Below are 24,546 nucleotides of genomic sequence, written 5' to 3'. Positions count from 1 at the left end.
AGGTCAGGTGCATGAATTGCCCTGTGTTGCTCGGTTCCAGTCTCGCATTTCGAGTAACTCTTAAAGCTAAATACAACAAAGACTCCAGCGAGAGCTCAAGCAGTGCGCAGGTGAAGCCACCGAGCAGCAACAGGCGGCAAAGCGCGTGCATTTTCCCCGTTGCGTCCATCGTCGCACCTTGACTCCGCTGCACGCTCCGCCAGTCGATAACATGTTTGCGTGCTTCGGGTTTGCCGGCGAGAGCTCGCGCACAGCGCTGAAGCCATCGGTAAGCGAACGTGTTGTTTACCACGTACAGACAACTCTCGATCATGTGGAGCTCAATGCATGTAATGACTAGGCATAATCGATTTGTATCTCTGAGGCGAGGGTGTGCGCTACAGCGTTGGCCCAGAATTGTCATATCACATGCCCCTCGTCTCACTTCCTGTGTTGCCCTTGCTTGCCTGTGCCACAGCTCAGTACGCAAGCTAACACGAAATGGTATACGCGCTCGTGGAACTCAGAGAAGGGTGAGTTTCAAAGCCTCAGCGCGCGCGCCCCTGCGCAAATGTGTAGGCCGGTAGGGGCGGGGGGCACGGGCCGAGGACCACGCAGGCGCACGGCTGGGGGGCCGCCTTCCTCCCAGCCCCTTGGTGCACCGTTTCAGGTGCCCTCTGGACTGACCTTCCTTTCAAGTCTCAACCTAATCTTCGTTACCACCCTGCCAACCTTCCTGTCTGTTGCGGCTTGCAGCGGCAAGGACAGCCCGGGTGGCAGGACTTCCGCAGCCGGTGGGTGAGGGCGCAATTCATGCCTCGGCCGGAGCCGTGGACCCCGCCGCCGTTTACCCCCACCTCTCCCAACAGCTATCAGAGCGGCACTTGAAGAAGGCGCGCAAGGCGGAGAAGGCTCGGGAGCGGCGTGAGGAGAAAGCAGCCTTCCAAGCAAACACCAGCAATGTGCTGACGGCGCATCGGAAATCAGCGGGCGCATCAGGGTCGTCATCTGCAGCGGTAGTTTGAGCTGGTTAGTACGAGGGTGGTATCAGAAGAGGGTTTGGGGGCATATGCGAGCGGATACTGTCGAAGGTTTACACGTTGTGGGACGGTTTGCACAGTCAGCGCATGCAGCACTGGTGGAGTGTCTTGTGCAAGCCAATTATTCTTGCGCAAGCACTCTGGTTGGTAAGGTCATGTCTTTCCCAAGGTCCTTTCCTAAGCGGATCAAATAGGTTCTGGTTCCATTGAAGGTGTGTGGTACTGCAACCGCTGCGTGTCGGCAGCGACGGTCGCGCTGGCTGAGGTGCTTGGGGCGCGGTTAGGTTATTGACGTGCGTCGCGGAATGGGGTGGGCATGACTCATACGGCAGCGTTCGTGGATTGACGGAAACATGAATAATGTGGAATTGTGACATTCGGCATCATAGTACATTAGACAAATAGATATGTGGCCTGTGTTCGTGCTTCGGTTGGCGGGGCATAGACACAACCAGGTGCGAGATGTTGCGCGGGCTGCGGGCAGCCAGAGGTGCTTGGTGCGTGCTGCACTGCTCAGACATCGATATTGCACTTCTGCCTGTTGTTGTGATCGTGAGTGATCGGAACCGCCCTAGCAGCACCGCTGCATGGCCAAGAGAGAGGAGTGCGGAACCCGCGGGAATTTGAGACGGCGTGCCCGGCGGCGTGCCGGGGCGTGATGCTCATGCCGCGCACACAAGGCTTACAAGTGCGCTCCCCTGTAAGAAAACCTACATGCCCTATATGCAACAGAGACGGTGTAGGGTAGACATACGTGTTTGAAAGCTTCAGGAAACTCCCTTTCGGAACTTTCATCGCAAAATAGTGACCTTTCCGACAATGCCTCAAAAGCGAATGTGAAACACGAACTGAACGCCACTATCTCATTCATAATCAAGCTATGCACGGGCGCAAGCGAGACCAGTATGGGCCGCCCGGCTTTCAAGCCCCACTCCTCGCCCATCAGGCGGGCAGGTCTGGCGCTGCAGGCACAATACCGCGAGAACATCCTGCACTCATAGCGGGGCCACATGGACGGCGCATCGGCGGCCCGACGTCGCCGGTCCGCGAACGTGTGCGCTTCCCCTCCGGCACTCGGCCCCGCCCCGGCGCACCGATGGGTGTCAGTGCTCTAGGCGGCCCCGGACGCCAGCGGTAAGTTGTGACGGGTCACATAATCTCAACCCGAACCCCCAAACAACAGCCCGCTCACCGTTGCCCACCACCATCACCTCCGCACCTCTCTTCGAACGCACCATTTCAGAGACAAGTTTGTGGCGCTGCCCGAGGAGGAGGATGACTCGCTGCCGCTTGTGGAGGAGCCGGCCGAGCCAGTGCTGCCCATTCCATCGCCGGAGGACGGCGAGCTGGGCGCGCTAGCGGGCTCGCTGTCGGTGTCTGGGGGGCATCGGCTGTTTGAGGACCTGCCACGGGACATTGCAATGGACAGCGCCTGGCGCGGCCGAATCACGTGAGGCAGCAGGGGCGGGGGCACGGGCAGGGGCGAGGGCACGTATTCGCCAGCTCCAGCAAGGAGGAGAGAGTGGGGGGACAGCCGTCCATGCAAGACGTAATGGGGGGGGCTGGTTGGACTGCACGCGCGGGGACCAGCGATCACAATGTGGGTGGATGCACTAGGCCAGCCCGCATGTAGTGGATGGGGTACTTGGCCGCGTGCGGCTCCTTTCTGCTTGAGACCTGGGCGGCGACCAGCCTGGGTTGGTCGGGTTGGCTCTTCTGACACGCACGCACGCAATCACGCGCACGCCAGGTTCTACTGCGTGGCCGAGAGCTTTGACCGCAAGAAGCTGGAGGAGCTGCTCAAACTCACCTACCCGCCCGGCACGGTAGGGGGCACTGGCGTGACATCGCGGTACGGCGATAGACACGGCGCCCCAGCACAGCGGTGTGGCCACCCACAGGGCGGCGCCCCCACATGCGTTGCTTACATGCCTTCACTTTGCGCTGCCGCCCACACACGTTCAGAACGGTGGTCGCCTGCGCACCGCACAGCACAGGCACCTTGCCGCCATCAATCACACACACGCACACACATACACACGCACACACAAGCTCGCATGCACAATCTCATTCTGCTGGCGTAGGTGCGCTCCTTCCCCGACGTGTTCTATGTGGAGTACATCAAGGGCGCGGACGGGCGGCCGGGAGGAGACGTGTTCTTCTTCGACTACGGCGTGGTTGCCACCTGGGGTGCGTGCGTGGGGCAGGTGCTGACGCGGCGACGGGTGTTGGCAGGCCTCATTCCATTTGCGTTGATAACAACAGCAGGGGTGCTTGCATAACGAGGGGCAGCAAAAGTGCAAAACACACAGGGCTCGTGCGCAGCTGCTGGCACGACGGTGACATGTTGAGTTGGGCTGTGGCCTGTCAGCGGTCAGCTGCCTCCGCGTGCCCGCCCGGCCGCCTGGCTTGTACTTGATGTGCGGACGCGGCAGCCTGTCTGCTGCACGCGCAACACATGAGTAGGCACGAGTGCAGTACAATAATGCAGGGCCCTGCACGCCACGGCATGGCCGCACAGGCATGACCAAGGCGCAGGAGATGACCATCGTGCGCGGCATTGCCACGCAGTGCATGGAGACGCCGCTGCCGGAGCAGTGGACCGAGGTGGTGAGTGGGCAGCGTGTGTGCGTGTTTGCTCACGGGGTGGCCGATGGGCGGGCAGTGAGTGTAACGACGGGTGCGTGGGGTGCATGGACTGTGTGTATTGCATGTTGTGTGCGCATCACGACATGCTGGTGCACGGGCTAAAGCCGCTCTCGTCGCTGTACTGGAGCATGTTCTGATGCCGCCCTCAACATCCAAATGTATTGCACGCGCAGGACGAGTTCCAGTTTTGCTTCGGCCACGAGAAGCAGCAGCACGTGCAGAATGACACCGTCACGCTGCACCGGCGGTACGCGCAGGACTACAAGGTGCGTGACTGTGTGCTGGGGTGGAGGGAAGACGAGGGGTTCGAATGTGGTGGGGGAGTGCGGTGGCTGACAGCGCGCAGCCCCTGGGCGTGAGCACACGTGCATACTCTGACATACGTGTTGCCATAAACACGCGCACTCGGCGCACACTGCCGCTCACACAGATGAAGCTGGCCATCAGCTACGCGCTGGCTCAATCCACGAAGCTGTCGGTGTACGAGAAGCGCGTCACCGACATTGTGCTGGAGACCAAGAACTTGCCTGAGGTGTGTGTGTGTGTGTGTGTATGCGTGTGTGTGTGTGTGTGTGTGTGTGTGTGTGTGTGTGTGTGTGTGTGTGTGTGTGTGTGTGTGTGTGTGTGTGCGTGTGAGAGAGCACAGAGGGAAAGGGTCGACACTGTGTCAATGTGTGCATCGTGTGTGTTCTGGAAGCATAAGGGAGAAGGGGTTTACACTGTGTGCATACAGCGCAGGCCTCACCCACAGGTCACGTAAAGCAACACCCCGCGACCTCCTCTCGCGACATCCCGACACCCAAACGGCCAAACGCCACAGGCGCTGGCGGAGCACGGCGAGGTGGCCATCAGCGGCCTCGACATCGCCAAGCTCATCGGCAAGGTGTTCCTGCAGAAGAGCGCCGTCAACCTGCTGGGCAGTGTGCTGGGCACACCCGAGTTCTTCTGGCACGCGCCCGACTCCTTCCAGGTGCGCGTGTGTGTGTGTACACGTTGTGTACAGGTGTGTGTGTGTGTGTTAAACACAAAACAAACGGAACAAAGCCGCCAAACACGCGTGCGCAGTTACGGACCAATACCTACGCCGGTTACCGAGCTCTGCGGTGGGCGATGTTGCCCCAGTGTGTGTGTGGAAGGGAGAGGGAGAGAGGGAGGGGTTGGCGAGGTTTGAGTGGTGCAGTGGACCCCGGACACGCCCCCAGGCATAGCCCAAGTCGCTCCCCACTGTCGTTTCGCCTCCCGCTCCGCCTTCCTGCCTGCCCTCACCTCCGTGCGCCTCATGGCCGTGCCTCACACACATTTACACACGTGCGTACACACGGTGCGTATTCTGCACGCACGGTGTTTGGGCTCTCCCAATGTGGTTTTGTGACACACCCTCACACGCCCCCAGGCGCTGTACACGCGTGTGACCGAGTACCTGGAGCTGGACAGCCGCGTGGAGCTGCTCAACAGCCGCTTCGCAGTGCTGCAGGTGCAGTGCGGGTGGGGGGCCGGGCGGGGCGTGTGTGTTTGTGTGTGTGCGTGCGTGTGTGTGTGTACGTGTGTGGGATTTGTGAAAGGGCTGGGCCTGTGGATGGGGGCCGCGTGGGGGTGCTGCTGGTTGCGGGTGGTGGCGATGGGGTTGCGGGAGCGATCCACGGTATACTTTTCGTTGCTCGCATTCGCGCCCTGCACCACGTGTTTGTCTGGACGGCTGTGCGTCAGCGGGTGCCCTGCATGGCGTGGCGTGGCGCCTGGGCCTCCCCCCGCGCAACCCGGACCCGTATGCACACCGGATCCTCCCTTTTTTTACGTCTTGTCGTGCTGCCATGCAACACCTCATAACTTGCCAATCTAGGAAATGCTGGACATGCTCCGAGATCACCAGAACAACTACCACAGCGTGCGCCTGGAGTGGATCGTCATCTGGCTCATCGTTGTGGAGGTGAGCGGGCGGGCCGACGGCCGACGGGGCATGTTGGTTGGCACTTGAGGTCCTACCCAACCACATCTGATTTTGTCAACCGCCCCGCACTGCCCGGGCTGTCAATGCACGCCACCTAGTTGATGTGATTGAATGCAAGCCTGGACTCGGACATCGTTTGACCGCTTCCGTTTGCAATTTACGACATGCATTGCGCTGCATCCCCAATCTCACAGGTGGTGGTGGGTCTGTTCGAACTGCTGGGCCTCTTCGGCGTGGTGGGCAAGCAGCCTGAGTGAAGCGCAGGAGTGTTAGGACTGTAGCGAGGACTCCGAGAAGCTTAGATGCTGCTTGCACAGCTAAAGAGGGGTTGTCAGAGAGGAGAGGAAGCGAGAGACAAGAGCGACTTTGCCCGTGTGTGTGGTTGTGCTTGTGGCGTGAGGTGCGACGGTACCGTACATTGATGTTCACCGCGTAGGCGACGGCATACGCTGCCTTTGTAGCCTGCCACCACCCTTGTTGAGCACTGGCTGTTTGCTCGTTGGGCCAGAAGTTGTCGTGGATTGGTGCTCCCGCAAATGCAAGGGGCTCATGTGTTTTGATACCGTGGGTCTTGGTAGGTCTTGGGGGACGAGGGGGGACGTGACCTGACGTGACGGAACTTCATTGGGCCGGTGAAGGGCGTTCCGTAGCTCCGTACAAGCTCGTCTGCTCGGTTGTGCACTGCTACTCCTGCTCCTAACGGTGCACTCGCCTGGAAACATCACTGCTCGCCAATGGCCTGTGGGGCGCCCGGCTCGCGACGCCCACCATGTGGCCTCGCTTAGCACGATGCCATAGCTGTGTTAATTCTACAGACACCGCGATAAATGGCGTCCCAATTCGCGACTTAGGCACGCGTTACGAGGAAATAAACCCGCATCATTCTCAACCCAACTTGTGCTCGCGCTCGTAGGCGATACCAGCTCGCCTGTAAAGTCTGTATACGTTGCACGCGCATAATTTCATTATAAGCTGTAGTGTGATTGCTGCAGTACCGTTCGCGTGCAGAAGCCGAACTGACTCCATTAACTATGGGCATCTTCTCCTGCTTCGGCGGGCCTCAGCGGTCCGACCCTACCACGAAATACAAACACGTGAGTCTGCATTTCTTATGCAGTGTCGCTGCATCATGGGTTGGCGCTCTCTGTAAGGCGGGCTGGCCGGGTAAAGTCCATTTATCTCGCTGTCACGCGCATGCGGCACCTCTGCACTATCTTGGCATGCTGCATAAACCGTAAACAGAGGTAGCGCGGGGGTAGGGTATGCCAGCTAAAGGGATCGGGTACTGACGTCGCCGACGTAACGCACGCATTCGCGCTCCCACTTGCCTGTACAGAAACAATCATCTTCCACACATGGCGCGCCGTCTGCTTCGCAAGGTGAGCGTCGAGCGCAAGTTCCTGCATGTGCAGTCACACTTCGCAGCAGCGCGAGGTTTCGCAGTGCCTGGCCCTAGGGTCTCGCCGCCTGCATGATAACGTGTGCTTCTCTCCCCTTCACTTAACCCCGTTCCTCCGTCCCATTGCTCTTGCAGGCGCTTTTAAAGATGCGCGCGCGGCCCGGACCAGCTCGCCTGGGAAGTCAGAGACGCGTGAGCGCCTTGTCACCCATCTGTCAGCGCCGCTCGGCAGTGACACGACCCCGTTTGCCGCCAACGCGCCCAGCTACATATCCGACCGTGGCAGAACCCTCTCCAGCCCAAAAGGCAGTGACATGAAGGCTCTGTCGGCACTGGCTGTGAAGCGCAGCGGGTCCGGCGCCGCCGCCGGGGCCGCCGACGCTGCTGACACCGGCTCTGCTGGTTGCGCCACGCACTGCAGCAGCGGGCATCCCGCCGGCGATGCCTCACCTCGCAAGCAACGCGCGGACAACAATGGTGACAGCTCCTACGCCGCCAATGCCACCTCAGCCAACGGCGCTGCCAACCGCGGCCCGCCCAAGGCCGACGGCGGCGACAACAGCGGCGCGTCGCCCAACCTGCACCACCACACCAGCAGCTCTCGCAGCCTGCACCACCACACCAGCAGCTCTCGCAGCCTGCACCACCAGACCAGCGGCCAGCAGCAGCAGCGGCTGGGCCACTCCAGCAGTCGCGGCGAGCTGCATCAACAACCCCACCACAGCCTCTCGGCAAGCGGCCACGGTCAAGCCGCGGGCGCCATCGCAGCCGCAGGCGCCGGCGCCGGCGGCATGGATGCGACGGCGGCGGTGCTGCTTGCGACCGGGCGTGTCAACATGGCGGCGGCGCACATGGAGAAATTGCGCCGCCATCCCAGCGCCGCCTCTGACTCTGAGGGGCACCATTCCGAGCACCACGGCCACCATGCAAAGCACGGCTACCACAGCAGCCACCACGGCCAGCACCACGACAACGGCCGCAATCACAGCCCTGACCCCGAGCTGCTAGAGCTGCACAGCAAGCACGGCCACCACCACTCTCGGCGGAGCATGGAAGGCCAGGCCACTCACGGTCACGGCCACGGTCACGGCCACAGCCAAAGCCACGACAACGGCCACGGCCACGAGGATCACTTCAGCAAGCATGGCCACCGCGACGGCCACAGCGAGCACGATGGCAGGCACGGCCACCAGGCCCGCAGCATGGAGCGACACAACAGCCTCGGGTACAGCCACGGTCACGGGCACGGGCGCAGCCATAGCCCCCACCATGGCTTCGACGGCCATCACGACCAGCAGAGCCAAGGCAAGCACAGCCCCCACGACGGCCATCACGAGCGGCATGCCCACCACGAGAGGCATGGCCACCACGGCCATCATGACCGCCACGGTCACCATCACGAGGACGAGTCGGAGAGTGATCGCCACAGCCACCACCGCCGCACGCCTGGCGGCGGGCGGCAGCGGCGCATGTCGGTGGAGGATGCGCAGCTGCGTGGCAAGGCCGATAGTGTTCTAGCGAAGGTCCGCAACGCGAAGAGCGGCCTGGTCATTTGATGACGGGGTCTGATGATGCTCGCGCGTGCTCAGTTTCGATGCAAGGAGGCGTACTATTGCGTGAGCAGGAACGGAATGGGTTGGGGTGGCAGTGTCAGGTGCCATGCTGCGCAGTGCGCATGCGCGCAGGTTGAGCAGAGGCTGTGGGGCGTGATAGGCTCGCTTGTGGTGACAGTTGGGGGTTGGCAACATCCTCCATCTGGTAGGCATGTGCCTGACGCGCATACCTTAAATTTTGGACGGCTTGACCGGAGCAGAACTGCAGAAGCGTGGGGGGGTATACAGAACTTGGCGACTCCACGACAGGGCCAACTCATATGGAACCGTAGCCGGCCTGCGACCGGGCACGTGCGGGCGCAATCGGTGGGATTGGGGGCGTTTGGGGAACCGCGCCAGACGCAAGCTTGCCGGAGCATGACACTTGGACAGTCACACCACTCCAGTACGGGAGTACACGGTGGCGGAATGGGTTCAAGGGCAGGGACCTGCAGTTTATTATGCGTGTTCGCGGGGCTTAGCGTACCTAATCCATGCACGACCCTGATGAATTTCACAACCAGACTGGGTGTGCTCGTACGTGTACGACAGCCGCTGGTTAATGGAGACTGCGCGACCCCAGGTCTGGAGCGGCGTGTCGTGTGGGTGGCAATGCGTGGGATTTGGTGTTGTCTGTGGGGCAGTACTGATAGCAACAGTGTGCGCATCTTACCTAGAGTTACACATGGCTGACATGGTCGGAGCATGCAATGGCTTAAGGCTAGGGACTTGGTGTTGCGATCATGAGGGTAAGCCAGTAAGAAGGCACAGAGACGCGGTTGCGGCTTGCATGTAGTATGGGTGGGTGGGTGGGTGGGGTCGTGGGGAGTTTCAAGCATGTGGGTTCCTCGGAAGCCAGTCGAACTCAGCTTTGGACAGAATCCATCTCGAAGGCTTCTCTGCCGCTACCCAGTGTCGGCTTGGGAGGTTGCCTACGCCTTGAAGTATGCATGCGTTCTCAGAGAGCCCAGATGTTAAGTGGATGCACAGTCATTGCCGTACAGCCCACATGCGAATCTATAGGGCGTCGGTAGGTGCCGCTCTCACGTGCACGCACATGTCACACGTGCAGCCCCAGGCGAACGTGCATGCCTGCATGGCCGCAAGTCGGCAACCCGTGCGGTCTGTGGTCCGCCAGACTGCCGTACCAGAACCCTTACATAGCCCGCCAGCCTACCGCGCAAGCGTGCATGCACCTCCACCTTACCAGCAGATCTGGCAAGGTTCTGATGTCAGAACGACATGGCGGCACCTTTCCTGTGGGCTGGTGGAGTGGTGGACAGCAGGGCTTAGTCAACCCGCGTTACATTTCTACAAGGGTGCTCATACCACAGCGGCAGCCCACCGGTGACGCGGAACGAATTTGCGCACGCGCACCCCGAAGAGACAACCGCCCAGGACGGTGCATGGCAGCTACCCACTACACGGAATTCGCTTGTACAGCCTAGCTAGTGTGACGGGTCAGGCCATCGGCGCCTGTACACCTGAGTGGCACCCCTCCTTGCGCATGGCGGTCCAGCCTGAGTGCCACACGGCTTCACCTAACTTCCCGAGCACACGTGCACTCTACTGTTTCTCCGTGCCATTGTTGAATTATACTGCATGCGGGCCAATCGGCGGCAATGCTTCTCTACTACGCTGCCACCGCAAAGCATTAAATTCAGTGCCGACGGTGCTGCGGCACGAGTGTCAACCCTCAGTATCTGCCACTGCTGATATGCCTCCGCAGTCAGCAACACATGCACATTGTGTAACGATCTCTCCAGCTTTATATACAAAACATGGTCAGCAATGTCGTCAGTTTGAGATGCAAGAGCTCTACAGCAGCCGGGTTTATGACATGCAAGTCACCTCGGGCTCATGTACACATCCACACGTGCACTGCGCAACCCCAAAGGACACCGCTGGCCACACCGAACAAGTCATCATCCTCAACCTGCAACCCCTACACGACTGCCTGGCCTATACAAACACACTAGAGCCATGCCTCAGCCCCCAAGTACCCACGTGCAGTACCCCCAACACCAGGGGGCGCCAGTCCGCCAGACACTATCCCGCCCAGCCGTAAGACGTCCGCCGCTGCTGGCCCCTGCTCGAGTTGCCACCTCCGCCCTGTGCGTCCGCCGCCGCCGCCACAGCCGCTGCTGCTGCTGCTGCCGCTGCTGTAATTGACGCCTGCGCATCCTTGGGGACTGCCACGCTAGCCGTCCGCCGGACCATGCCGAACGCGGCATCCGCATTCAGGTGCGACCTGGCGCCGGGGCTGTTGCCCCCCTCCGCCCGAGGCATGGTGCCGAGGAGCTGCAGCTGCCTGCTCTGGGGGCCACCATAGCCATAGCCCTGCGGGTGCGCATACGGCCCATACGCTTCTGTACACGAACTGCGCCGCATCTTGCGCCCCGGCACGCCAGAGCGCGGCGAGCCGCCCTGCATCTGCGCCATCGCCTGCTGCTGGTACGCAAAGTGCTGCGGCCCACTGCCCGTGCCCCCGCCGCCCCCGCCGCCACTACCGGTGCCGCCGCCGGGCCCCGCGTTGCCTGCGCCAGGGCCGCCGGCCTCTGAGGCGCGCTGCCGTGCCCTGCGGTAGGCAGCCGCGTTCACCAGCCCCAGCGACAGCAGCGTCTGGATGCCGGGGTCCTCCGCGCCAGGCGCCAGCCCGCCGCTGGGTATGGACGGCAGCGGGTGCTGCAGCAGCGCCGCCACCTGGTTGGCGGCGGCCGTCGCCACCGCCTCCAGCGGATGAGCGCCGCTGCCCGGCCGCGCCTGCGGCCCCTCCACGCCACGCCGCCGCCCCGAGTTGGGCCCCGGCTGCGGGTGGCTGGTGAAGCTGGCCTTGCGCGGCCCGGCGCCAGCCGGGCCTGTGTAGGACGGCCCCGACCCAGAGGGCCGGCCGTCCGTGTCCGTGTCCTCGCTGCAAGTCACGGCGCCGCTGGGATGGCCCTGGGGCCGGCCGGCGTGTTGCGTGAAGGACAGGTGGTGTGCAGCGCCGGGCCTGGGGTGGTCAGCAGGAGCGGCCGCGCCCGGCTCGGCGGGCTGGCCGATGCCGTCCACGTGTGTGATGCTGTTTGTGACCGAGGCCGAGGGCGCCAGGCGCAGGGAGGCCAGGAGTGCCGGGTCGAAGCGAAACGCGGAGGCGTCGCGCTGCATTGGCGGCAGCGGCGGAGCCCCCGATGAGACAGGCTGCAGCAGCCCGGGCGCTCGGGGCCCATGCGGCATGGATGTTGACAGCGGCAGTCCTGGGGCCGGCCCGCCATTCGGCGGTAGCGGCGCGCTGGTGCTGGTCGGCAGCGGCGTGTCGGCAGGTGGTGGGCCGCGGCCGCTGATGCGATCGCCCAGCCGGTACTGCCGTGCGCCAGCTAGGTCCGACACCGCGTCACTCTCCTCGCCGCCAGACGCGCCCTCGGGCCCACCGCCGCGGTTGCCTCCGGCGTCCCTGGTGCTGGCGGCGCCGCTACCGAGCCCTGCCTCCACGGCCGCCCCTGACCCCATCCCCGTTCCCGACCCCGGGCCGGTGTCACTCAGCGCCGCTGCAGCCGCCGTGGCCGCCGTCGGGCCCCCGAACCCGAGCCGCGACAGGCCGCTTCCCAGCGGCGGCTTCGGGCCGCCGGCCGCCGCGCCTTCAGCCGCTCCCACTGTGTAGCTGGCATTGCGGCTGCGCACCGTGGGCGTTGAAGATGCGCTGTCTCCGGCAGCACTGTCCAAGACTATTGGAGGAGGAGGAAGCGCGCCCGCTATGTCCTCCACGGCATCGCTCATCTGCGCCGCCGTCAGCGGCAGGGCTACTCCGTCACCTGTGCCCGCGTTTGGACTGCGACGGCTGGCGGCGCCGCCGCCACGCCGTAAGGTGCTTGAGCCGCGCTGCCGCGGCACGTTTGGTCCCTGGCGGCGGGATGAGGACGCCACGCGCGGGAAGGAAGAGGCTGCGCCTGCTGTGTTAGGATCTGGGGCGTCCGCTGATGGCGATGCCTGGGCACAGTGCGGTTTGAGAGAGCCTGTGGAGGGAGGCCCTTCCATTGCAGCGTTCGGCACCGCTGAAGAAAGTGCGGGCGCGTCCTCGGCAGCACCTCCCTGCTGAGGAGCCGCTGCTTGGTGCACACGAGCTTCTGGCGAAGCACGGCTGCCATTGCCTGCATAAAGACACGCCACACGGACAACGACGTCAAACAGTAGGGCGAGGAGTGTGGGCGCCTGTTGGTGCAGTGCACTGGCTTCCTCACACTATGCGCTCTTGGTGGGGAAACGCAGTCGCCTCTCTCGTACTCTTGTCAACCCACCGGTGTACAGGACGCCCCCCGGCACAGGGAAAGGCTGGGACTTGGTCGATGCTGTCAGCCCATGCCCGACTGCTGCGGAGCCCGTCGTGTACGCCTGTCCAGACCAACATACATGTAGAGCACTTAGAAATGCCAAGGAGCCCTTGCGTGTCATGTGCACGCTGAGGGTAGAGAAACCAATCGACTCGACTTACCTTGACAGTGACCTCGCCTCCGGGCTCTGGAACAGCACTAGCTTTACTAACTAATTGATGCTTTCCCTGCTCCGGTGACGAAAGACATGAGCCCATTTTGCCGCACGGTCCGCAATCCTAAAACTCTCTGTAAAACTCTCCCTCGCTAATATCTCTAGTGCTAAACATGATCAGATAACCAATAAGAGTTTGCAGCTGTAACTGCGAAGGTGACCTCGAATTGAAAACGTAGACAGGAATTATGGGGCTGGAAAGAAACTGAGGAGGTCAACTTGTCGCATCTGTCATCGCATGCGTTCATAGTATCTACTGTGGACATGAATTGCTTAATGTAGGGTTGACTGCTACGCAGCTTCGGGCTTTCGAATGCGACAGTCATGCATCATGCACGAATGTCATGCAGCTTCGTTGGCACGTTCAGTCTAGGGCTCAGGCCTGAGCAATGTGGTGCATCCGGGGTTTACATGAGACCCTTGATTCACCATGCATCTGAACGTCCTTGCAAAGGGGACTCGCAATGCCGGATTGATGGGCAGCAGGGGAGGGCACGCTGTCCACTGCAGTCCACGGCTCGAACCCTCGAGCGACCACCGGCAACCGGAGGTTCCAGTGCTAGGGTGCCTGCCACCTCTGGGCTCCGGGTCGCCAACCCCCACACTAAATTCAGACATCTGCCCCCATGGAGTGTGCCCTTATGATAGCACCAAAAGCTCTCGCCCTCTCCAAAGCCAAGACGTACGTGCATGCGGCGTACTGGGGCCACGGCACAAATCACGTCCTTTGCTCACCCTTGCCTTGGCTTGGCGCACACGTGCACCTGCTCTACTGATCTGCTTTGTCCGTAGGCCAAACACGTGACAGCACGCCACGTGGTGACAGCACGCCACGTCGCGCGGGACGGGAGTGACACGGGACATACTCCTAAAGCTCACCAGTAATTGACGAGTGTTGCGGAACTAATGCGTACGTAGACCAGAGCGGAAGGCGGAGTGGGCTTGCAGGCGGCACCGGTAGGGTAAAATAATAGTATAATGTATGTCCTAGGACAGCTCCGACTAACGCCCGACTAACTTGTACACGGCACCCAGGGCTCCTATCTTAATGTCTCCAGACATTAATTGTCCATTTTGGCCGTTTCCTAGACATTCCTCCCGGGGGCTAATGTCTGGGGCGAGACTTTGTTGGCCCGGGTTTGGGGCGGGTTTTGTCTCAATTCCTATGGAGAAGCCCCCAAGAACGTGTATGGGGGGGTTGGTTCGAGTTCGGCGATTCTGAAGTTACTGAGTTTCCAGAGGGGGGGTGGGACTAGGTGGGCATGATTGCGCAGGTGGCTAACGATGCCGAACCGCCATGTGCCCAGACAAAAGACGGCGGCCACCCGGCCGTTTTTGTCTGGAGCTAGACATTACCCCCAAAACAAGATACGACCCCTGACGGCACCCCCAGCCCCCTCAGCCGTACAGGAGTCGGGCCGGTAGTTGGGCAGTTGAGCGAGTGGGAGCTGGCAGTTGTAAGAGCAGCCGGCTGGGAAGCTGCGTGCCAGGGCGGGACGGCCATGGCCAGCATGGTGGTTGACGCGAGCTGGGTGGCTGCGCGCTTGGGAGCTTGTATTTGCACGGACGGACGGCTGGGAAGCTGTGCTGGGGGCTGCAGTCGAGCGCGCGTGGCTGGCTGTTGCCACACGGTTTGACACCTACGAGAGGCAGCCTTTCAGTACGACTGTAGCATGGACAGGCTTGAACAGCCGGGCTCATTACATTATCAACCCAACTCCGCCGGCCGTACAAGGGCAAGCTACGTCAATAGACTTTGTCAACTCGTGCGCAACAATATAAGCGCCACTTTGCCTTAGTAGCCTTGGTGTCCCATACCTAACGGAAGCTCTAGCCAAGCGTACACCTTCCGCCTGGCCGAGCAACAGCAGCGCTTGCAGCCCCACGCTTGCCCCTCGGTTGGTTGTCCAGCCTTTGTAAGCGCCCCGTGTTGGCCAGCAATCATGCGAAACGGGACTCAGCGCCCAGACCTTGCCGCAAGACCTCACGGACAGCAACCATCCCACAAGCCGAAGACTGGGAGAGGACCAGACATACCCGCGTCCCTAGTAGTTGTCTCTCGCCACACGTCCAGTGATGCCTTCAGCGCTCTAACTCTGACTGACTCTCTCCCTCTCTCTCACCCTCTACCTGGATCTATATGCGACTCGCGTGCTGAGCCAATCCCCGCCCTCCCGGATATCGTCTCTGGAATCATCGCATGGCCGCAGCCTTTTGCCAGCAGGCAGGCGCCTCGCCGGCGCCGCCAGCGCGGTCGCCAGCTCCCGGGCCGGCACCACCCGCGCCTGGCCGCTCTGCGGCGGCGGGATGCGATGATTCCAGAGACGATATCCGGGAGGGCGGGGATTGGCTCAGCACGCGAGTCGCATATAGATCCAGGTAGAGGGTGAGAGAGAGGGAGAGAGTCAGTCAGAGTCAGAGCGCTGAAGGCACCACTGGATGTGTCACCTCACCACATCACCTCAACCGCCTCACCCAGCTCCTGCGCCGAAGGTGCCGCCGGTGCGGCGGTGGAAGCAGCGGGGATGGGAGGGGCAGCGATGAAGCTGTTGGCCGGCGGCGGCTGCGTCGTATCGCCAATACTGCTGTCGTGCGAAATGCTGCGGGGTCATTACCCAGGAGTAGGTGGAAGGGCGCCCGTGTTAAGAGCACAGACAAATGGGCTGACCGGTCCGGGCATTGCGCCCGCGACGGCAATCATAGCAGCGCATGCAGTGCAGTGCTATTGCAGCGCAGCAGCTTGGTGCAAGAACTCCTTGTACGTCTTGTTGGCCCCGGCCCCAGGCACTCACGCTTCAATATGGATGCCGATGAACTTGTCACTGCACGTCACGGCACCGCCCGAGGAGCCTGGGAACCCGGCGTAGTCGGCCAGGCCCACCAGTTGGCCCGGCGAGAAAGATGATAACAGCCCATGGGTCACTGCCGGGCCGGATCTGAAGAGGTTATGCCGTACCGCCATCGCCGGATAGCTGTACACGGTCAGCTGGACACCTGAAGGCCGGCATGTGAGTGGCGAGTGCATTCTCACGCAGGTTCACATTTCATTCACGGCAGGTAAAAGCTGTAGTGCGTGCGCGGGTAGTCTGGTGGGCCGGTGTACAGTAGTTGCCGCACGAGGTGGGTGGCGGCGGGGCCCGAACGCTCTTGCTACCCACGCCACGTCACGCGCAGTCACGACGCACCGGGCGTAAAGGACTCGTCCGGGGCGATCTCCATGTGCGGGAACGGAGCCGCTGCCCCCGTCACGCCGCCAGCAGCGGTGGGCGCCGCGCCGCTTGAACCCTGTGCTGCTGCTGCTGCTGCTGCGGCCACCAACAGCACCCCCGCTGTCGCCAGAACCAACGCCGAGCAGCCCGGCCGTCGTCCGTAGCAGCCGAAGCAGGTTCACGTCAACCACGGGAAAGCTGGCCAGGTGGCGCGCCTGCACGTCGCCGTCCCCAACAAACAGCCGCCGCGGATGCATGCGGCCGTCGCCCCACACCACCACGTGCCGCGCCGTAGCGGCGATCCCGTCGGCGCTGATGATTGTGAGGGTGCCCAGGAACTCTTTGGAGTCGTTTGCGAACACCTCATAAACAGGCAGGATGGCGCCGGTCGGTGGCGGCGGCGGCGGCGGCGCTGAGAGCTGCAACTGAGCTGCGCTGTCGTTGGGTGCGAGGGGCCGGTGCTGGTGCGCGAGCCGGTGCCGGAGCCAGGGCCAGGGTCTGTGGCACGTAGACATCAGAAGTTCAAGAAAAGACCCTTATTCGCCGAACCTCCAAGACTGCGTTCATACAGGCGTCCGCTGTGCCCCGTCCGTGCCCCGCCGGTCACCCTGCCACCGCTGATTGCGGGCCATGCAGTGCTACTTACTCTTGATGATATCCACGACGGCGGGCAAAAGCTTTGCCTCGCGCAGACCCTCGCGCGATGCCAAATTCAATCGCTCTCGGTTAACATACCCCGCGTCTCGCAGGAGCCGCAGGTCATCCTCGCCAAGGCCCTTCTCTACCAGCTCACGACATAGAACAGCTTCCATTGGACGGCCACGGAACGAGGGGCTGTGAGAATCGCTTTGCTGGTTTGCTGGTGTAGCTGGCCCGAAGCCAATTGACTGCACCGTCTGACAGTTATTACTGAGCAGTAGTGTGAATGCCGCTTTCGAAGTCAGTTCACCGACTGAATGGGATTTGCAGTTCATGAACGAGGAATGGACTTAGTCATGCTCCGCAGACACCCTTGCTCAATCATGGTTCATATAAACAGACATCGAACCCAGCCTGCAAAGAGAGGGCCTCGCTCGACAGCAGCGTGGCAGATGCGAAGTATGTCAGCCCCGACAGGCTGCACGTAAGGGCCTGACACAAGTGTTCCGGTCACGGGAAAAAGGGGCTGAGCCCCTCCACAGTCTGAGGCCGAACTACCTCATCGCCCGGACATAGCCGGGTCGGTTTCCACAGGCACATAGCCATACCAGGTGCCTAGCAATCGAGATGCCACAGCAGAGCCAACCGCAGCCAGACGCGGCACAGTTGTCAACAGCCGCACTACCGTACTTGTCATGCCGTTACGCATGCCCTGTCAGCCCCACCGCGGACCGCTACCTAGACACCGCCAGCCGTTTGACAACGCGCAAGGGCCTGGAAAAAAGGCACTTGCCCCTTCGACCGTGGATGTCTTACTCGCATACGTCGGGGGTCAGAGGTGCTGGAGCGGGGTGCGCAATGTTGCGGGGGTTTCGTCGGTTGGTACCCGCCACAGGCGTCTGGGCCCCTACCACCGCCCGCCCCGGCAGCGCCGCTTTACTTATTACAACCCACTCCTCAAACCTGAAGGCCTGGGCCCAACCCGATGCAGGCCGCAGTGCCAGCGCCCCATCGTCGGGCGCTAACGTGGGTGGTGCCCATGTATGCGCAGGCGCAGGCGTCCCAGAACATACATGATACTATTTTTTACCCTACACTCGCCACGCATATTATTACGCGGGCACACGTCGGCCGCTGACGTCACACTGGGCCCCACATCAAGAGCTGGGATGCTTGTGGCAACAGGGGCACCCCTCCGTAGCAATGTCCACTCATGCCCACGCCCTCACCCTCAAACCTAATACCCGACTGACTTGTTCGCGACCCGCAGCAGTGGCTCCCCGGCAACCAGGCGCTGATAGTTCTCGGTGATCTGTGCGACGGCGTTCTGCGGGTGGACATTTGCATGCACAATTGCACACCGAAAGTCATTACGGCATCGGTAGCACGGCGCACGCGCAGGCCCGCCAGCGCACAGCTGTGCTAGCTCCTGTCTGCGGGCGGAAGGGACACTGCAGCAGAGGCCGGCCGCGCTGGATAAGAGCTAAGACATGCCCACGCACAGGCCGAGCCAACAAGAGTGGGCTCACCGGCACGTCCGTAATCGAGGACACGTGCGGCGTGATGCGTATTTTGGGATGCGCCCACAGCGGCGAGTCCGCCGGCAGGGGCTCGGTCGCAAACACGTCCAACACGGCACCCGCCACGTGGCCTGCAGTAAACCGGGAGCGTGACGAGCGTTTTGCGAGGGACCCGCGCCTGCTTCTCAAACGTGACAACATGCCAACCCAAGGCCTTGCAAGGCACAACCCAAGCGCAATGTCGAGCGTCGCTAATCAGGGCACACTACACAATCCACGTCGTTTGCGCACCCGAGTCAATGGCCGCCAACAGCGCTGCCTCATCCAGGTGTTTGCCACGTGCTGCGTTGACGACCCCGGCGCCACGCGGCAGCCAGGTTAGCAGCTGGGCGCTGATGATGCCTGCGGTGGCACTCGCGCCAAGCGGTGGCGGCAATGAATAATCAATGACATGGATGAGGTTGGAGAAATGGTGTGGGTTGCTGTGCGAAGCTGCGCAAGTGACACAGGCCAGTGGCACGTGGCCGCGCACCTTCGGTCTCGGCCGTGAGCGGCAGCAGGCACACCAGCACGTCGGTGCGCTCCACAAAGCTGCGCAACGACTCACGACCCGAGAACACCTGTGGCAACCGGGCTGCGTGTCGCTCGTGGCCGATGTGGTGGCTTTGGTTGCGAGCAAGCTAGGTGTCACGCGAAGGCCGTGTGAGCGAGTGGGTGTTGTTTTGGCACCATTTTGGTGACCAGTGTGACATGTGGTGCCCGTTCGCTCCTAAATCAACACCGAGCAAAGAGGTCGGCAGGTCGCCCGTGGAGGTCGCCACACACACACCTTGATGTCGGCGCTGTCATGTGGGCTGCGCGCCCAAGCTGCCACGTCGTATCCCGCGGCGCGCAGCAGCCCGGCCGCCGCCTGGCCCATGACACCATAGCCCATGATGCCCACTCGCACCTGCCAGGTCAGGTGCGCAGCCGCCGAATAACCATCTTCTAACACGGTGCGCTCTAATAAGGCCAAGACAGCACGGCAAGGCCGCAGCCCATCCAGGCGACATGCAGGGAAAGCTACAGGTTGCAAACAACCAGAAGACATGAAGCCTCAGCTTCACATTTCGGCGCCGTAGTCGCACCTCGCCATTGTCCCATGGCTTCAGGTTCTCAATGGTCTTATCCCATCTGCACACACACACACACACACACACACGGGTGCACAGCAATGAGTTACTGCTGTTTCAGTTGGAGCGCCAAGAGGGTGGCAAAGCCTCAGGCCGCCCTTGTGAAACCGGCGCGCATGCCATCTTCTGCCAACAACCCCAGCTGCCCAATGCATACCTCCGCTCGGCCTGGGCGCGGGCGTACAAATCCATCTTGCGTTGGAAGTTGACCACGGCCCACATGACCCAGGTGGCCATGCGCTGAGCCATGAGCGGGTCAACCTGTCGCGGCGGAATGGTTGAACATACACGCGTGTAAGCGGTTGGGACTTGTGGCAGGCGCGACCGGGCGGGCTTCGTGCGGACGCCGATCTGTAAGCTAGACCGGGCGGGCTTGGTGTCGACACCAAGTCGACCCAGATCGGCGTCCACACCAAGCCGGCCCCATCCAACACACGCGGCGGAAGGCGTGCCTGCAAAGCTGCTGCGGAGGCAGCGAAGCTGGAACCCCTACCGCTGTCCCGCGCTGCTGATGCACGGCTAGTATGCTGCAGCAAAATGCCAGCAGCAGCAGCACAGGCACAACGCCTCTCCTTTTCCCCCGCACTCGAAACACTCAACTCACAATGCGCAGGATTTCCACTCCGGGCGGGATGAGCCCCGGACGCATGGCGTGGTCCACGCCCGCGCCCAGTGACGCAATGGCGCGGAGCCCCGGCATCTGCGGCGGTAAAGTGTGCGGGTGGGCCCGCGTGGGCACTGGGGCAAGGACGAGACTAACGTAGTGTTGGTCAGGTGCTCCCGCGTGCAGCTGAGCTGTGTGTGCGCACGTCTCCTATCTATCCCTTTCCCACATGGTCCCTAGCACAGTTGCTGATCCAAGGATGTAGCAGGCAATGCAAACTGGGCCCTGGTCAGCGTGTGTGGGCCACTTCAAAGCGCCTGCCCACCTTGGCCAGGACCTCGGGGGTGAAATTCCAGCCCACCGCGTACCTGTGCACAATCACAGCTTACCGGGGATGACACGGATAGCCGTAAACGCAACACCGGTAGAGCTTCTGCCACCACAACACATAATTTCTCCCTTTGTGCATTTGGCAATTGCACAGTGACACTTCATGGCACGCAAGCAGCCGCAGAACTATCAAGCTCGTGTGGCATTACCGTACTGCCAGACTCACTGTATAGATGACCAGTCACGGATGTCTTCAGGCCAGGCGACCGGCATCCCCGCGGCCGTGAGTTGGTCGAACCAGAGCTGCTTATTGAGCCAATCTTTATGAGAAAGGCAGGGAAGGACACACCGTATACCGTCAGGGTTGACGCGCGCTAACGCGCTTCAGAGAAGAGCAAGCGGATGTGTTCCGGCATGCCCATAGTTTGGAGGTACCAGCAACTAAACGTACTCAAACGTGCGGCCCTCCACAAATTCCTGGCGCATGCACAATTTACGCTTAGACGCCCCTGCGCTTACTGCAGTGTAGGAGCACTTGCCCCGGGCCCGCGACAGAGGGCGCGCCTGGCGGCGCTTGGTGCAACTGGGCAGACGCACTTGCCATGTGCGCTAACTGTGGCCGGGACACGCAACGACTGGAAACGTGGACAGCCTGAGCCACGGATCGACGGCCGCAAAAGCCGCCTGCGGCGCCAAGCATACGGGTGCTTGTGGCGGGAAGTAATGTGGTGGCAAGGGCCAGTGGCTCTGTGCTGGCACGGGGGCAGGCAGATGGGCCCAGCACCGTAGTGCTATAATTATATTGCTGCGGTGTGTATTTCATAGGGTTATAGCCGAGGCTGACGTGACCAAACGTGCTGCGAAACCCCTCGTGCACGCCCAGCCCCTCTCTTTGAGCAACCGTCTAGTACAGTAATTGATGCCCCGGATGATACTGATGCATGCACGTCTCAATTAAAACAATCGCGGCCGCGAGACTGTCTGCATGCGTTTCGCCATGATCGGTTCGATGTCCGCAGCGACGTCCTGCACGCGAAAACAAACCATAGATTATTCCTTTACATTTGCACACAGAGACGTCGAGTAACAGGATACAAACCAGTTGACTACAATATTCGCTGTTCCGGCGTTCCATTCATTGTGTGTCAAGCGCGTGACTGCGGGACTTCACCACCAAACGGCAGCCCATAACCAAGCACAATGCGCACAATGCTAGTCGCTGCCTTCGTGGTGCTGCTGGCTGTGACGTCGGGTGAAGCTGCCCGCGTCAAGCCTCAATCCGCATCGCTGGACGCCCCGGTCCGCGCGTCGCCTTTCACCTGCGTCAAACAGAAGACGGCTATCGACTGTGACCTGCTCTCGGATGTGAGTCAATGACAGCTATGGAATATGGCTCATGGGGTGCGGGAAGACCGCCAAAGGCACGGGCTGCCAAGGGCGACGTGGGGCTGAGCGTGGGCAATGGCACAAGGGACATAGTACAGCCTTTCCATTGGGCCCGAGACTGCCCCTTGTTGATATTGATTTGACATATGAGTTAAGTCCCGGCATATGCATTTTCTGTGCACTTGTGCGTGTCACGCCCCCCGTTTCCCCCTGTCCTGGCACTGAACTACCCGCGCCCACGCTGTGCCAGTGTGTCTGGTGCATCAAGCCAGACTCCAAGCTCGGCACTGGTTGCTACCCGATTTCCGCCGCCAAGCTGCTTCCCAAGAGTAAGTCAGGGTGGCAGGCCTTCACCGTTGTGTTGTAAAGGCGTGGATGCTGATGCTGCTGTCGCTCCCCTTCCGCTTTCCTAACGCACGTCGCGCACGCATCGCAGAGTGGGGCATCGAGTGTGACAAGCCCCTGAACGGCTCTGAGGCTGTTGTGGTAGCAAAGGAGCAGCAGCAGACTGAGGTGGCGGTCCAGGGCACGTGTGACGGCAAGGCTGAGGCTACGTGCATAGCTCCCTCCTGCGTCTGGTGCACCAGTGCCGCTGTGGGAGGCGGCTGCTACACGCCGGTGCGTACGGGTTTCACACGGCGCCTGGGGTTTTATCCGAGAGGTGCTGTACGAGCACACACGCGGCCGCAGGCCCCAGCGGGCGGCACGGATGAAAGCATGCAAGGGCCACAGGAACTTGCAGGCCTTGTCACAGCGGAGGATGCCCCGACCTTGGCCCCGGCTCATACGGCACTGACACCCATGTACCCTCACGTTGCTGCTGCTACAGGACGAGGCGAAGCTGCTTCCCAAGGCAATCTTTAAGTGCAAAACCTCGCCAAGCACCAAGCTGCCCGGCGTTTAAATGGGATAGGCAGGAGGACAGCGCCACAGCCGCGGCCGAGGGTGCGTGTCACGCAAGTTGTCATGCGGATGTACACACGCGAGCCAGTACTCACAGCCACTGGTAGTCACGGCTTGAAATTTTGACGTTGTTGATGTTGTGTGCCTGACTTCACTTTGGGGAATGGAAGGGCACCTTGACTGGGTGAGGCACCTCAATGGCTTATGCGGGCTGATGTTGCGGACCACCTTGAGAGTTCCCGAGTCCGGGCTTCCGGCATCGGATTTCGGTCCTAGGGCGCCTACTCCCGCTGTCTCGCATGTAAATGGCTGAGTGCCTTGAATGCTCTCTGTCTCATGTATGCACTTGGTGTGTAAGTGTATACAGTACGCATATGAGCCGAATGGCGGAGGGTGTACCCTCTGCTGCTAAGGCAATAATCAGGACCAACTGGTCAGTCAGTCAGGAACATCAGCACGCAGCGTGTAAGTGAAGAACTAAAATGCGTATTGGAGAAGGCAAGAGCACGACGTCGGTTACTACTGCCTTTGACGGGATAACAGCGCGACAGGCGTTGCGGCAATGGAACGTCAATGGGGGGGCTGTGCGCGTTCAGGGGTACACGGGGGACGTTCGGGACAGTCGTTGCGGCCCAAAGCTTAGGGCACGCAGCTGTTGAAGACGGCCATTGCGGCCGGGGCAGGAGGGGACTGGCCCACAACTAGTCCGCATCCGTCACCTGCTTGCTGTTTGCGTCCCTTGCCTCGTTGTTTGCGTTTGTTTGCGTCCCTTGCCGCACTTTGGAGGCTTCGGTTGTGTTTGCTGCTTGTGGCTTCCTCGTGTCGCACGGCATGCACCGCACACGCCCATGCCGACCGCAATGCGACCGGGTTGAGCCACGCGCTGTTGTTACTTCCTCGGCCACCCGGCGCACTTGCTCATTTAACCGCATTCATCACTTCTCTGTACCTAGTGTTCTTCGTTCAGCCACCCCACGCAGCCCGCAGCCACAGCCCGCAGCCCGGCTTGCGCACCATGTCCTCGAGGTTGTTTTGGGGTTGGCGTTGCTTGCCTCGCGCCTAGCGCCATAGCTTCTACGCTGCAGTGCATCACACCTCCTGTCCCTCCCTCCCTCCCATATGGTACATGTCGTGCTGGGCACCGGTGGTGCTGGTGTTCTCGTTGGTTGGGTTCGGGCGCATATTTTGGGTTCGGGCACAGGTTGGGTTCGGGCGCATATGGGTTCGGGCGCATATTTTCTGGTAGTCCCAACGCCAGCCCGGCCGCCGTCGTCCAGCCCAGCCATCCCCATACAGCAGCCTCCTTCCGTCAGCCAGCCATGGGCCCGGCCGTCCACGGCGTTTACCGTCGGTTACGAGGTAACATGTGAATTCGCACCTTGCGCTACTGACTGCCCGCTCTCGTGCCGCCTGCAAGCCCACTCCGCCTTCCGCTCTGGTCTACGTACGCATTGGTTCCGCAACGCACGTCGATAACTAGGCTGCGATGCGTCGCGACAACTTAAACCCCATAATTGAACGGCGGCGGCCCTTCTTCCCGCTGGCTGGGCTGCCGCCGCGCGTGCGGCCCAGCTGGCTCGGGGGCCTGCCGCCGCGCTGCCGCTCCCGGTGGCCGACGTCGTGAGTGCTACGGCGGCGTCGGTGCAACGGGTGGT

General features: G+C 61.5%; 7 protein-coding genes across 7 annotated transcripts; 4 read left to right on the top strand and 3 right to left on the bottom strand.

The window, feature by feature from the left end:
- Positions 1-59: 59 nt before the first annotated feature.
- Positions 60-1,735, top strand: CHLRE_02g087500v5 (uncharacterized protein). Its single transcript, XM_001701892.2, has 3 exons — positions 60-268; positions 458-512; positions 736-1,735. The coding sequence occupies exons 1-3, from the start codon at positions 212-214 to the stop codon at positions 1,002-1,004; spliced, it is 381 nt and encodes a 126-aa protein (XP_001701944.1). The 5' UTR covers positions 60-211; the 3' UTR covers positions 1,005-1,735.
- A 93-nt stretch (positions 1,736-1,828) lies between these two features.
- Positions 1,829-6,440, top strand: CHLRE_02g087450v5 (uncharacterized protein). The gene is made up of 11 exons (XM_001701891.2): positions 1,829-2,153; positions 2,263-2,469; positions 2,770-2,845; positions 3,104-3,209; positions 3,541-3,629; positions 3,842-3,934; positions 4,099-4,200; positions 4,489-4,638; positions 5,062-5,142; positions 5,509-5,595; positions 5,811-6,440. The coding sequence occupies exons 1-11, from the start codon at positions 2,116-2,118 to the stop codon at positions 5,871-5,873; spliced, it is 1,092 nt and encodes a 363-aa protein (XP_001701943.2). The 5' UTR covers positions 1,829-2,115; the 3' UTR covers positions 5,874-6,440.
- A 58-nt stretch (positions 6,441-6,498) lies between these two features.
- Positions 6,499-9,504, top strand: CHLRE_02g087400v5 (uncharacterized protein). The gene is made up of 3 exons (XM_043059359.1): positions 6,499-6,710; positions 6,953-6,995; positions 7,151-9,504. Exons 1-3 carry the CDS (start codon positions 6,648-6,650, stop codon positions 8,569-8,571), a joined length of 1,527 nt encoding a protein of 508 aa, XP_042926993.1. The 5' UTR covers positions 6,499-6,647; the 3' UTR covers positions 8,572-9,504.
- A 72-nt stretch (positions 9,505-9,576) lies between these two features.
- CHLRE_02g087350v5 (uncharacterized protein) lies at positions 9,577-13,378 on the bottom strand. The gene is made up of 3 exons (XM_043059358.1): positions 13,076-13,378; positions 12,882-12,975; positions 9,577-12,734 (listed from the first exon to the last, which is right to left on the bottom strand). Exons 1-3 carry the CDS (start codon positions 13,169-13,171, stop codon positions 10,657-10,659), a joined length of 2,268 nt encoding a protein of 755 aa, XP_042926992.1. The 5' UTR covers positions 13,172-13,378; the 3' UTR covers positions 9,577-10,656.
- A 1,438-nt stretch (positions 13,379-14,816) lies between these two features.
- CHLRE_02g087324v5 (uncharacterized protein) lies at positions 14,817-17,178 on the bottom strand. The gene is made up of 5 exons (XM_043059357.1): positions 16,984-17,178; positions 16,314-16,835; positions 15,921-16,122; positions 15,604-15,728; positions 14,817-15,422 (listed from the first exon to the last, which is right to left on the bottom strand). Exons 2-5 carry the CDS (start codon positions 16,345-16,347, stop codon positions 15,322-15,324), a joined length of 462 nt encoding a protein of 153 aa, XP_042926991.1. The 5' UTR covers positions 16,348-16,835; positions 16,984-17,178; the 3' UTR covers positions 14,817-15,321.
- A 47-nt stretch (positions 17,179-17,225) lies between these two features.
- On the bottom strand, positions 17,226-21,538 carry CHLRE_02g087300v5 (uncharacterized protein). The gene is made up of 11 exons (XM_043059356.1): positions 21,122-21,538; positions 20,829-20,922; positions 20,598-20,640; positions 20,273-20,368; positions 19,826-19,929; positions 19,624-19,669; positions 19,326-19,445; positions 19,029-19,116; positions 18,788-18,898; positions 18,506-18,627; positions 17,226-18,303 (listed from the first exon to the last, which is right to left on the bottom strand). The coding sequence occupies exons 1-11, from the start codon at positions 21,204-21,206 to the stop codon at positions 18,214-18,216; spliced, it is 999 nt and encodes a 332-aa protein (XP_042926990.1). The 5' UTR covers positions 21,207-21,538; the 3' UTR covers positions 17,226-18,213.
- Positions 21,539-21,650: 112 nt separating this feature from the next.
- Positions 21,651-23,829, top strand: CHLRE_02g087250v5 (uncharacterized protein). Its single transcript, XM_001701889.2, has 4 exons — positions 21,651-21,967; positions 22,239-22,317; positions 22,425-22,606; positions 22,818-23,829. The coding sequence occupies exons 1-4, from the start codon at positions 21,803-21,805 to the stop codon at positions 22,890-22,892; spliced, it is 501 nt and encodes a 166-aa protein (XP_001701941.1). The 5' UTR covers positions 21,651-21,802; the 3' UTR covers positions 22,893-23,829.
- The last annotated feature ends 717 nt before the right edge of the window (positions 23,830-24,546 follow it).

The sequence above is a fragment of the Chlamydomonas reinhardtii genome, chromosome 2, assembly GCF_000002595.2.
Source record: "Chlamydomonas reinhardtii strain CC-503 cw92 mt+ chromosome 2, whole genome shotgun sequence".
Lineage (NCBI taxonomy): Eukaryota > Viridiplantae > Chlorophyta > Chlorophyceae > Chlamydomonadales > Chlamydomonadaceae > Chlamydomonas > Chlamydomonas reinhardtii.
This window is presented reverse-complemented; position numbering and strand designations above follow the sequence as displayed.